Source organism: Acanthaster planci, linkage group LG17, assembly GCF_054643075.1.
Source record: "Acanthaster planci isolate LZ-2023a linkage group LG17, COTS_SCS, whole genome shotgun sequence".
NCBI lineage: Eukaryota > Metazoa > Echinodermata > Asteroidea > Valvatida > Acanthasteridae > Acanthaster > Acanthaster planci.
The window spans coordinates 11,753,328-11,765,655 of record NC_141793.1 but is presented as its reverse complement, the minus strand read 5'-3'; the positions used below and the strand labels follow the sequence as shown (position 1 = coordinate 11,765,655).

The following is a 12,328-nucleotide window of genomic DNA, read 5'->3' as shown; positions in this document are numbered from 1 at the left end:
TTGCCTACCATTCCAAAACTTTTGGCTTAAAAACCATTCTAAAAAAGGAAAGACGTGAAATTTTCCATGTTATTCGCGCCGACTCGGACAAACGGCAGTCAATGTCTTGCATATGGTCGTAGAGGGCGTTTAACTCCCAAGTTTGTGAAAGTTTCAGAAATTGACAGGTGGTGCCTAACGTAAGGCTCGAAAATATGGCCCAAAATTTGGCCATAACAACCGATATTTGAACAACAGGGAACTTAGGACGACCAGGAAAAGAGAATGGAGTTCAAAGAAGTCTTTACGGTAAGTGTTTAAGAATAATTTATCAGAACTAAGAAGTAGGCCTGAGCGTGGAGAAAGTCAAATAGGCCTACATCATGAAGCCTAATTGTAACTTGTGAGAATTCCCTTGAAAGCTACTGACTGCAGGCCTATGGTGTTTCACCACACTGTATATGGGTATTCATGGAGGTGGGGTATTCAAGCGTATCGCGCTTTCAGCTGCTGTGCACGGTCAACGAACGTGCACGCAGTTTCGTATTCTAATAATTGTGAAATATTTTGGAAAGGAAGTATTGAATATCATGAACTATAGCCTCCCATTCTGTGGCTAGACTAGTTACGGACACATGACTGAGGGAGTCCATCATAAGCTTTATCGCTGATAGTGATACTGCAAGAGTGATAGTATAAAGGCATCATGGGAAGGAAAAAGGGGCAAACATTGCCCCTTTTCCCTTCCCACAATGCCTTTCCACAGTTGTGCAAAGTCAGCCATGCTGCATAGAAATATTGCGATAAGGCTTATTCTGCTATTCATATGACTCAGGTTTAATTTGAATTGCATTATGCCACATCCAAAATTAAGATTTTATTACTTTTTGTTTAAAATATCACATGAGAAGTAGTGCCATTAAATGTTCTGTAATTTCTACATTTAGCATATTAAAGTTTTTTGTTTATCTTCTAATTCAAGTGTTATTTAGGCCTACTACAATTTAAATGACACTTTCCTCAAAATAATATTGCTTGCCCATCTATTTAATTCAAGAAACCTTGTTGATAGTACACTTATCATAAATTTTGTGGAAGTAACATCAGACCTAGCTCTACTGAGTGGAGCGTTAGTATTCCTCTTTTTCGATTTTGGACAGGATCGTCATACTAGTATGCCGATCCCGTCCAAAATCGAAAAAGTACATGTGCAGGAGAGTGAAATTTAATTTTGGGGTAAATTTAAAAAAATAATAAATTTAACCTTTTTAAAAAACTTCAGTTTATTTTCAGAAAAAAAAACTCACCCCGATAATGTTGATTTTAATATAGGAGGTTTAGCCAATGGCGTTACAGGTCTCAATGCAGTATTTAACTGCACTTCAATTTGTGCACTGTTCTCAAATGATGGGCAGAATATTAACAAGATTAAACCCTATCAATCTGTACTGGCTTGCGTGACCTTTGGAATAGGGCTGGTACATATTTAGCCGTGCACTACGGTGCTCATAATAAACAGTGCATGATTCAGAGTTTGCAAATGGAAAAACAGCACGGGCTTGTGATCGCGAATCACTTGTGGTGAAAAAAGGAAGATCCAGTTGGGTTTGGTGGTCACATGCTGTTCAAGTTGACAGTTTAGTCAGACAATTAGCCTCATTGTGGGGCTGGCTTCAGAAGGAAGTGCATTGTTGCCTGTTTTTGGTGTGAAAAACAAATCAACATATTACAAAGTACACAGATTTCCTCATCTGATCGGGAGTTTCCAAAACCAACAAGCTGCACCGAGTCAGTAGATTTCCTGAATATTTGCAGTTGAATGCACCGGTGATATAAATAGAGGAAGTACTTGCAACTGATTGTTCAAGGAATATCACCAATATGGACCACTTTGCAAAGTCATTCATTGTAAGTATTGAAAGTACATCCGAGATACAACTAAGCAGTAGCCCATTTTGTTTTATTAGTTTATCTTTGTGGTTAGCCATATGTTCTTTTTTCAGCCACTTAATGCTGCACTAAATACAACAATTTTTCTCAAGTACGGAACTCAGGATTACTCATACATGTACATGTACACGTTTGTAGTCAAAGTTTTTTAATATTCAGATAGTTAATATACATATATATTCTTCGTTTTAAATGTCCTGAACAATTTTATGTAAATTGTAATTTATGCTTATCTGTGTGTATTGTTCATTTTACTTTATCTGTGTAGTTCTGTTGTAAAACTGCTCAGCAATTCAGCCCTTGGGCTGCTATTGGCAGTTCGAATTAAATAAACTAGCAAACCAGCAATACATATTCACCATTTGGGACAGTGGCGACAGACAATTAGAGCCATGTACGTACATGTATCTTTATGCATGTAATACACGGTTGGCTTCTTAACTATAATTTGCATGCAGTAGTGCTTTCAGTAGTAGTGCTGATACATGCAAATGTAGGGCTGAGTCAATTCAAATAATTCACTGTTTGAATATTCGGCCTTCGGTTCGACCGAGTATTCGGTCGTACTGACCGGCAGATTGTTGATGAACAAACCATGTACAAAATCAGTTACAACAACACACACAGTTGTACATGATAATTAGTATAATAGTTTCTCACATCTAGCACACGATTAGCAAGATTTAAGAGATCAATAATACTTCTTGCCGTGTTGAAAATTTCTGTTCCTTTAAAATTGTTTAATGAATAATTCACTTTTGAATTGTAAGATTTCTGTCGTTTTTCATTTGAATCTGCTTGAAACAAGCTTCCATAGTGCAATTTTTTTCATTTAAAACAAAAGAAAATTCTTTCTTCCTTTTCATGAATTTTGCATTCGAATATTCAAATTCAGATTAATATTTGAATATTCAATAATTGATTGAATATGCGGTAATTCGGATATTCTGCACAGCCCTATGTAAATGTATACATGTGTATTCTGTGAATAATTTATGTTGTAATATTATTACTATTACTGTCATTATTATTATATGTCACGTCGAGAGCCGAAAGGCACAAGCACTGATATTTTATTATCCTTATGAGACAATATTTGTGATCTGAACATTTAATTTTTGAACAATGCAGCCATGCATAAAAAACACTAGTTTCCCACTTTCAATCAGAGTTCCTTTCAATAAAGTTCACCCCAAATTCTGTGTTTGCGCAAAAGTTGTGTCTTTCCTGGGGAGCTGCCTGTATTGGTGGCCTCATGATTTGAAATTACATCTGGTACTATGTTACCTTTTTTAATAGCTCCATGGTGGTACATAGAGAAAACGAGTTAAAACCAGGAATCAGCTACAATGTACATGGACTGTCAGACTGTAGACAGAGCCTTGAAATAATGGTCAGGCATTATTCTTATTGCAGTACCACTGTATAGATCCCAGCCTTGGCCTGAAGAAATGATTCCCCAAATTAATTCAGGACAACAAGTGGGTAACCAGGCAACTGTCTTTGTGAGCCTTGTATCAGTTAGGTTTGGTCATTTGCAGTAAGTGGCCTTGGCAGCAAGGTTTGCCCAGAGGGGACATAGGGTGTCTTGTGGGTGTCTGGCTGTCATGTTCACTTTTCAGTCAGATTTAAACTGCCTGCCGGTTTCCAGTAAATTGCCTTCAAATCAAGCAAACCTGTACATTACATATTCATGTACTTGTAGCTTAGACCAGGGTTTCCTCTGAGTACTGTGAGGTGTGAGAGGGTGAAATAAATTTTGCCCAAATTCTAGTGCCTAGAACAAAAGCGAGTGGTTTCAAAAAGGCCTGGAATCAATTCTATTTAGTCTAATAGTACATGTACTCCAAATGTCCTCTCTAAATTAGATTGAGTTTGTATACTGTGTCCCTCTTTACTGTTCTGAACGATTTAAAACTGATCTCTTACCACATTTCAAAATTATTTTGATTTTTCCTTACTATCTTTGTCAATTTTAAGTGTGAGGTGGTAAAAACAGAAAAGCCGGAGGTGGTCACTTACATGTACATGTAAAATCAGTGAGGTGGGCTGCCTCACACTTGAATAGGCAGGAGAAACCCCAGCTTAAAGAACTTTCTGATTGGTGTTTAGACATTTGCAACAGCAAACAGGCTCTTGCAGACTTGGTAAAAAACTTTATAAGGTAAGAGACCGCACTATCAAGGAGACCTTCCTCTACGACCTCACCAAACTGTGTCTTGTGGTGTAGTCATGACATAGACATGGTTAGAATAATTAGCGTATTTAATCTAGAGAAGTATTTCCATTGCTATTTTATGGAGATGACCTTTGACCCATGCCCCGACCCTGTTACCCTTTATGTAGGATGAGACTGGGTATGCAGAGCTGAAGAAGCACATGAGACAAGCCACAGACTTCAGTTCCTCAGTGATGAGCATCTTCCAAGAAAGGTAGGACAGATTCTCCCAAGTTGAATTCAAAGAGATGCTGTAGAGTTCGGAAGTGAACACATCATGCGCACAGTGTTATATGTGTGTAAAAGGCATTAGCGCAAGAACCAGCATGTAAACCAACACGCGCATATATACTCCTTTCGTTTTCTTAATTTATTTTTTATTTTTATGGCCTTTCTGAGGAATGAGGCTGAATTTGGGGGCTTTTTACACTCATTTAGACAGAAAGGGAATGAAGTAGTCCCCCCCTCCAAATCACATTTCACTCATTATTCTCCTAAGACTAAACAAAATGTTGTCCTTTTTGGGGATGACCCCTTGTCACCCTTCCTCCCCCCACATGTGCCCTTGTGGGTGCTCAGCATGGCCTGGGCCAAGTGCACACAAACCTTTGCCCTATATACTGTGCATCCTCACCAAGATCATGGCATTGCCACTTGGGGTCACTTGACTCCAAAAGAAATATTTTGAAAACTGTGTCTCGTTTTATTGATTTGCCTTCCAACTGGCATGAACCTTATGCACGAGTCAGCCACGTTGATATTGAAAGCAAGTGAATTAACTTTTCATTTTTGAACTTGGAAATCAAATATCCTGAGTCCTGACAAGTTATTACATGTACCTGCCTACTCTGATGAATGAATTGAAACTTGTGATAAAATGTACCTACATGTAGGTCAAAAGAGACAGAGGTTTGCAACCCACAAAAAAATCCTCAAGTAGTCTGATACTGTCCCATTGAAGAGTTAACAGTTAAGGCCAGTGATAGGAGGAACAGGATTAAAAATAGCTAACTGGAGAATAAAGCCCATTGGCCTTTCGACAACAGAACCCATAAATTTGAGGGTTGGCTTCCCCTTTCGCACCCACTCACCCCCTAGACAGAAACTTGTAGTGTGAAACATCTGTGCAGAGAAACCGAAGCAAAGTAATGTATAGAACTATTGCACATTTTCAGTACACACACCAGTGCCACGTGCACCAGGTCAGTCCATGGAGCAATCATATCCCGGATCCAATGAATGGCGTACAGTAGAATCGACTGACTAGATGGCCTTGTTAAGGAGAACTAGATTGCAACTGTACATGAATGAATGATTCAGAAGGAACCGTAGATGCATTACACTGTGCATGTACATGTACATGCCACTGTGTGACTTGATACCATGATATTCAATTGATTTTTCCCATGGCCGTTTTCCAATACTCAACTTCGGCTCCGTCTCAGGCTTCAACTGTTTTTTAACTAGCTGACTTTGAAGCTGTAAGCGCAGTAATTAGTCTAATAGTGCCACAGAACATCAAATAAGATGCAAGAAAGCCAGAAATTACAGTAATCCAATTTAATTTAAACGCTTCAGGCCCACAATCGGGGATTGGTTTTGGGAACGAAGCCTGAGAGGGAGCCCAAGTTGAGTATTGGAAAAGGGCCCATGTATACATGCATGTATTCTAGCATGCAGTTGGCATCTGCAGTGTCAGTTGGATGTATCATATGGTTTTTCTTTCCACCTGAGTACAGTTTCTCTCAGTTGGAGTTCCAATTAATCATGTTCAGTCAAGTACTGTACATGTACATTCAACCATGTGCTTGTGGGTGTGGCTCCCAGTGGGTTCATTGTGGTTAAATTAATTCTATTTCTGTGGTGTCACCATCATGGTGGATTACGCAGCAGTCATTGTGCCCTCTACTACGTGTGTGGTTGCCACCAGTAGAGATAATCTCTGGACATTGAGACCCCTCCCAGATAAGCTTTACAGTATACAGATGGTGGAGCATCTGTGTGCGGTATACTGCCGATAAACTGAGACTGATAATTAAACTGAGACTGATATTATCGTTGGAGGGTCTCAATACTGTGGAATTCAAACCCTGTAAACCAGTGCATAAGAATCACTGTAGCCGTCTAACTTCTCACAATGTGTAGTCCATTAGGAAACCAGATTAAAGCCCTCCTGTGCAGAGATGCATTCTTGGCACAGTTGTCTTGTCGGTCAAAATCAGTCAAATGACCCCCGTGTGTGGGTGTATTGTGGCCAATCAAGGGGCAGGAATTTTTGACTGTCTGTGACTGTTACAGCAAAAGTGGGGTTTTAAATAGTGGAATTTTGCTAATATTGTTGCTCGTGTTTCATCCATTTCTTTTCCAACTTGTTTACATGTACTTCATGGGATGACAGTCACAACTATCAGATGGAAAACATGAATCACTCCATTATACTCGACATGGATATCACTTGAGACACATGCGTAAAGACTTGGACGTGTTATTTTTTGCTGTTCTTAAGGCGGGCAGCACAAATGTGACGGGAGATTTTTCAGTGCAGGTTCATGGGCTCCAATGTGCAAAGGTTGTGTAGTTATGGAATAATTTGGTTATAACTGGATGTGCAGTTTTTCTTCTCTGTTTTCCCCCTAAAAAACGTGTGTTTTTCTTCCTCATTGTCATAGAGCTGAAATAGAGTCTACCTATGCCAAAAGTATTGCCAAGCTGAACGCCAAGGCCCTGAAATGCAACAAAGATGCCACAGGGTAAGGACCAATTAGTTATTCAGTTAATTGCATATTCATAAGTCCTCCGTGAACCACTCTTCCCCAATCCCAACCCACCATCACCCCAGACAAATGCCCTTTTTGTAACACTTCAGTTGTCTGAAAAGCTTGTTTTTGTTAGTGTGTATATTCTTGTACATGTACCTCATGCATGTCTGGTTTTAAACAGACAACGTTCAGTAAAACCCAGTGCATTTTTCTCTCTCTGTTTTTATTTCTAGATCATTAATGGCTGCATGGAATATTTTTTGTGGACATCTCAACAACGAAGCAGAACATCACAAGTGAGATGCTCGTTAACTAAAATGTCTGTTTGTTTTGCTTGTCTGAAGTCTCACAGGCCTCCATTCAGTCTGAGTTTGTAGAGTTTACCTCCTTCCAGAGCTCGGAACATGCCTGAAATCCTTTCACTTTTCTGCACTGTCAGCCTCCTCAGATCCAGTGATATCCAGTGATGCACACTAAAAGTCTTGTTCCTGGCTCATATCTTTCAAAAATTTGTCCAAGGTTTGATCGTTCTGGATTCGGTATGGTTGTCAAGTTTGATTGTTTGGCGCAATGAAAATTGAGGAATGAGTGGTGTACATGTATATTTGTCCCAATTTTTTTTTAGCAATACCATCTCAGAAATTTAGGTTGTGTAGCAGGAACCCAACTTGTTCAGTACATGTAAATGCTAGGAGTAATTACGGTGCACATCTAAGCTATGTTCTTCTTGTCAAATTTGTGATGTTCTTGCGTTTTTCAGAGTATCAGCTGAGTGTCTTCATGAGGACATCTACAAAAGACTCAAGACCTACTTTGATATGCACATGAAAGCCCGAAAAACGGTAGGTTCTAATAATGATGCGCTGATTCTTGAGTAGATTTGCATTCCATTTGCGACCAGACAGGGTTTGACGCAAGATTCATCCCCCTTCCACCTCACAAAAATAAAGCCTGTTTTTGAAGGATGCCCCTTTGTTTTGTCAGAAGTGACTTTGAATAGAGTTCTGTCTGGATTTTTTTCAGTTTTAAGAGTTTGTTTGACTGCATTTGTGCGTTAGAAACATCTTTTCAGATTCTAAATTGTGTTGGTTGGCGTTTCAGGCAGAGGCGAATGTCGACAAGGCGTGCAAGGCATGGCATGACAAGCGGGCTGAAATGGTGAAGGTTGGTATTTCAGAATTTGTACCCAGATAGATATCACATTGAAGCCAAAGTTGTTTTTACCGTAGGATTTTTTAACAAACTAATTGTGGACAGACTAGTTCGGGAGGTAGGGGCATGCCACTGGAAAAGTTGTCTGGGGTGGCATTTCTTTGGCATTGACTCATTGGCTCATGAACGGCCTTCCAAATGGTCTCTTGATGCTCTCAAGCACATAACTAGACTATGCAGGCCGCATACCAGGCAGCAACAGGTCTTAAGTAAACACCTAGGAAGGAAATGATGTCTTGGCCCAGCGATAGCTCAAAGTTTCCTTCTCCATGCCCCCTGTTTGTCTTCTGTAGGCTAAGAAGGTGACCCACTCCAAGACCAAGGAGAGCGAAGGGATGCAAGCCATCTTGGAGGATCCCACCGCCAAAGGGAAGGTGCTTTCAGACAAGGAGCTGGGAAAGGTAACCCAAAAAACTGACCACTTTGATCATTTTTGATCATAAACTAAATTTCAACCTGATATAATAAACTTGACATGATGAACAGGCACTACTCTACGAACCAATGTTGCAAAGGCTCTGTTGTCCTAACTCCCATCTTAATTCTACATTCTTGGACAATATTTGTTAAGAACCATCCCTAGTCCTTCAAATTCCTCCACTTGTATTTAAGCTTCAAATGGCATCAAGTCCCGTGCAGAGCAGTTGGGGCTTGGATGTACATTCCTCATATCCTACAAAATCTTTCGGAACCTCGTTATGAATTTTGAAGGATCTATCAAAGTTATGAGAACAAATCTGTTATGCCGGTACTCTGCATGTTTGCAGCTACAATCCAAGAGCAGAAAAGCTGACGAGGCGGCATCCAAGGCGGACATGGACTACCTGAACCTCACCAAGGCCACTGAGAGAGCGAGGCACGAGTTTGAGAAGGTCCTCCGCCAGGCGGTGACCACGCTGGAGAAGCTGGAGAAGGAGAGGATCGGGCAGCAGAAGGAGGTGATGTTGTCCTACTCGGCTTGCCTGTCCAAGATGTTGGAGCCACTGCAAAAGGTAAGAAGTTCTGTCACGAAACTTGGTTGAGCTCTAGAAGGAGGTGATGCTATCCTACACAGGTTGCCTTCCTATTGCTAGATCCCCTGTGAAAGGTAAGAAGTTCTGTCACAAAGCTTGTTTGAGCTGTACAAGGAGGTGATGATATTCTAAACTGCTTGCCTGTCCATTGCTAGAGCCGCTGTGAAAGGTAAGAAGTTCTGTCGCAAAGCTTGGTTGAGCTCTAGAAGGAAGAGATGCTATCTCACACTGCTTGCCTGACCAAGATGCTGGAGCTGCTGCAGAAGGTAAAAAGCTCTGTAGTGAAGCTTGGAAGGGCTGCAGAAGGAGAGGGCACTGTTCGCTGCGGCTTGCCTGTCCCAGTAATTCTAAAGCAAACCTCTTAATGCTGCACGAGGCAAGATTCTGTTTGATACAGCTTGTTGTTGAAGATGGTAGACCCACTGCAGAAGGTACGAAGCTCTGTCCCAGAACTGACAGTTCTGTTGAAGATGGGGGTGCGGCTGTATACATCTCTAAAGATGTTTAAATCACAGAAGAAGCTTTGTTTGGGAACAGCTTCGATTATCATCAAAGTGTTATGAAATGGCTGGTTGACTATCCATGTATTTCTTTTTTGGGTCACAGGATATCAGCGAGATGACGCACGCAGTGACCTGCATTAATCCTGATACTGATGTCATGGCCATAGCTCAGCATAAAAGTCGCCATGGAGAACACGTCTCCCAAGTCCTGTACGACCCTTACGTGAGTTTCACATTACCCCTTGCTCCCTGCTTCTCATTTAGAGCCACATTGTCGCGACATTGTCAAAACGTTGAGGGAGCTGTTTCATCACCCACTTTTGTGTCAGCGTAAGATTTTCTTGTAGCAGCATGTATTTTGCAGCTTGAGTTTGTGTTGTGCTTGTTTTTGTGGTTAAGATTTGTTTTATTCATTTACTTCTGGTGATGGAAGCAAGGATTCCTCAAAAGAGACTGTGATACGGTGGCTCGTAGTCCTGGAGAAACTTTTTAAGAGAAGATATTGAGGAAGTACTTAGTGTTTGAGGTTGAAAGAAAACCCTGGACAGATGCCAATGGTAACCCGTGGAGTCAGGTAGGGACTGGAAAACCAAATTCGCAGGTCAGCCTGGGTGGTATTCGAACTTAGGTCGGAGAGATGAAAGTCCAAAAAAGTGCCGCTGTGCCAACCTGACACCCTGTGTCTTGCTGGAGGCTGTTGCCAGATGCCTGAGGAATGCGCTACAGCTCGTGCTCTTCCTTTGTAATTTCCCAGGAGGAGGATTTGTCCAACAGCATGACCCTGAACAGGCGACGTCAGTCTCTCCACAGCAAGCTGCAAGCTCTGGACAGCGAGATCCAGAAGGAGACGAAGGTCAAAGCGGGTTAGTGATGTCACGTCTTTGGGTCATGTTGTGAAGCTGCAACCAGCCATGCTGGTCTGGTTAAAAGCAGTGAAAACCAGGAGTATAAGTTGGGGGGGAGGGACCAACGCCTGAAGCGTAAGGTGGTATTCGGCCTCATACCCCTTTTCCACTGAGAGGTAGTTTCAGGACCTTTGTCACTCCTCTACTATATGCTACTAGCCAGAACGGATTTGTGCCGCTGCTGACACCAGCAAAGTAACCCTTCTGAGACTGTTTCCAAAATATTGCAGTTGTTGACTATGAATGGGCTTTGCTTTAATATGCCGCCTTGTAGAATTTTTTATGTAAGTCTTGACTTTGAAATATGCCTAACTCCAGCACCATGTTTGGTCGGTGATTATTGATCACAGTCTTGTGAAGACTTGACTTCATCTCATTTAATGTCTGTTACAGGCATAGCTCGTCTGTCGGGCGCTTACGCCGACAACCCAAGCTATGCAGACGCCAACGCCAAGGAAGATGTTGTGCAGCAGATGGGCCATGTGAGTATTGAACTTTAATTGGATCGGAGAGGAAAGCCTGAAAATGTATAGCAGGTGTTTAATGACAACACAGATGGCCAAGCAGGTCCCTGCTGGAGGCTTCTGTTCAACTTACTGTCAGTTTCTTACATACGTTGGTTCCATGTAAGAACATATTTAGTCTTTAGTTGCTCAGAGTTTAGTGATCAAAGAAATCGGCCAGTACTATTTGCGGTGTGTTGTTCAGGGCTTTTTTGTACGTAGTTTCCCACCGATCTTGCCCAATTTTTTTGTTCTCTTCCAGTCGGAGGAGATGATCAATATGCTTCGCGCCAGCAAGTTCAAGATCATGGCGGCCATTGCCCTGATGGACAAAAAGCCCAAGCCCAGCGATGACATCAGCTCCTTCATCAAGACGGAGAAAGACAAGCACGTAGGTGGCACTCACCGCAATCAGTAGGCAGTATTTCTGTTTGGTTCAACAGATTTTGCGGCTTTGCGGCTGAACTCCAGAATCTTTGCGGCTTTGTTATCATTTTTACCTGACGGCGTTTGGAGAAAAATCCAGAATTATGCCAAGTTTCTGAGAAGAGGTAGAGTTTGCAGAATAGCTGTGGTTTTTGGTTAACCAGTTTGGAGATTTGGGGCAAAAAATTGCGATGACGCCAAGCTTCATATCATGTGTCATATTGTAAATAGAAATTTCACCTCAAATCTTTGTGTCTATTGGTGTTCTCTCAGCATTTCAAGCAGTGATGCTGTTGACAATTTTGCTGTAACATGCCATCGTGACGATTCCATTACACTGTAGTTCAGCTATCCAAACAGAAATTTGGCAAAACTGGAAAAACTCCATTTGACTTATAGCCAGATTTGCCTGATCCTTGAGACGCACTCCGTGCACAGAAAAAAGAAGGCTTCAAAACCACAATTTCCTGTTTGCCCTCGAGACACCTGTCTGCTCTTACCACATATCAATTTGTAACCACCTGTTCACAGTATTGTTCTGTTCACCTGTCTATTTTTGGCTGCATGTACCTTTTTACATGGATGTTGGCCTCCTGTATGTAAATTGGACCACCTATCTATTCTGGCCACCTGTTGTTTTCACTCGCGCACCTGCTCACAGATCTGTTTTAGGCATGGGTGTGCCATTCTTCATGTGTTCGCATTGTGACATTTAAGACCTTGTTTGGACTGATTGTCCTTCCTGTTCTTTATCACAGCACTTGTGTGGGCATTTTTAGCCTGTTTAACATCAGCTGGACTATTTAAAACCAATGCTCAGCCAAACAACACTCCAGTGAACTGTGCAGCGAGGCCTACCC

At 41.5% G+C, this 12,328-nt stretch overlaps 1 protein-coding gene across 4 annotated transcripts in view; it reads left to right on the top strand.

Annotated features, from left to right (window-relative positions):
- The first annotated feature begins 119 nt into the window (after positions 1-119).
- The window catches only part of LOC110973396 (nostrin-like), a 22,122-nt gene continuing 9,913 nt past the window's right edge, over positions 120-12,328 (top strand). For 2 of the 4 annotated variants that reach the window (XR_015428140.1, XM_022224211.2), the window contains exons 1-12: positions 1,238-1,887; positions 4,276-4,361; positions 6,817-6,897; positions 7,140-7,202; positions 7,667-7,748; positions 8,008-8,070; positions 8,412-8,519; positions 8,886-9,110; positions 9,738-9,857; positions 10,389-10,497; positions 10,933-11,021; positions 11,305-11,433. Coding sequence is in view for 2 of the 4 variants with exons in the window: in XM_022224211.2 (XP_022079903.1) it covers positions 1,861-1,887; positions 4,276-4,361; positions 6,817-6,897; positions 7,140-7,202; positions 7,667-7,748; positions 8,008-8,070; positions 8,412-8,519; positions 8,886-9,110; positions 9,738-9,857; positions 10,389-10,497; positions 10,933-11,021; positions 11,305-11,433 (1,182 nt within the window). In the remaining 2 variants the exon portion in view is untranslated. Of the gene's footprint in view, positions 289-1,236; positions 1,888-4,275; positions 4,362-6,816; positions 6,898-7,139; positions 7,203-7,666; positions 7,749-8,007; positions 8,071-8,411; positions 8,520-8,885; positions 9,111-9,737; positions 9,858-10,388; positions 10,498-10,932; positions 11,022-11,304; positions 11,434-12,328 lie in introns of those variants that run through there. The other 2 variants (XM_022224212.2, XR_002597470.2) reach the window with 2 other exon arrangements.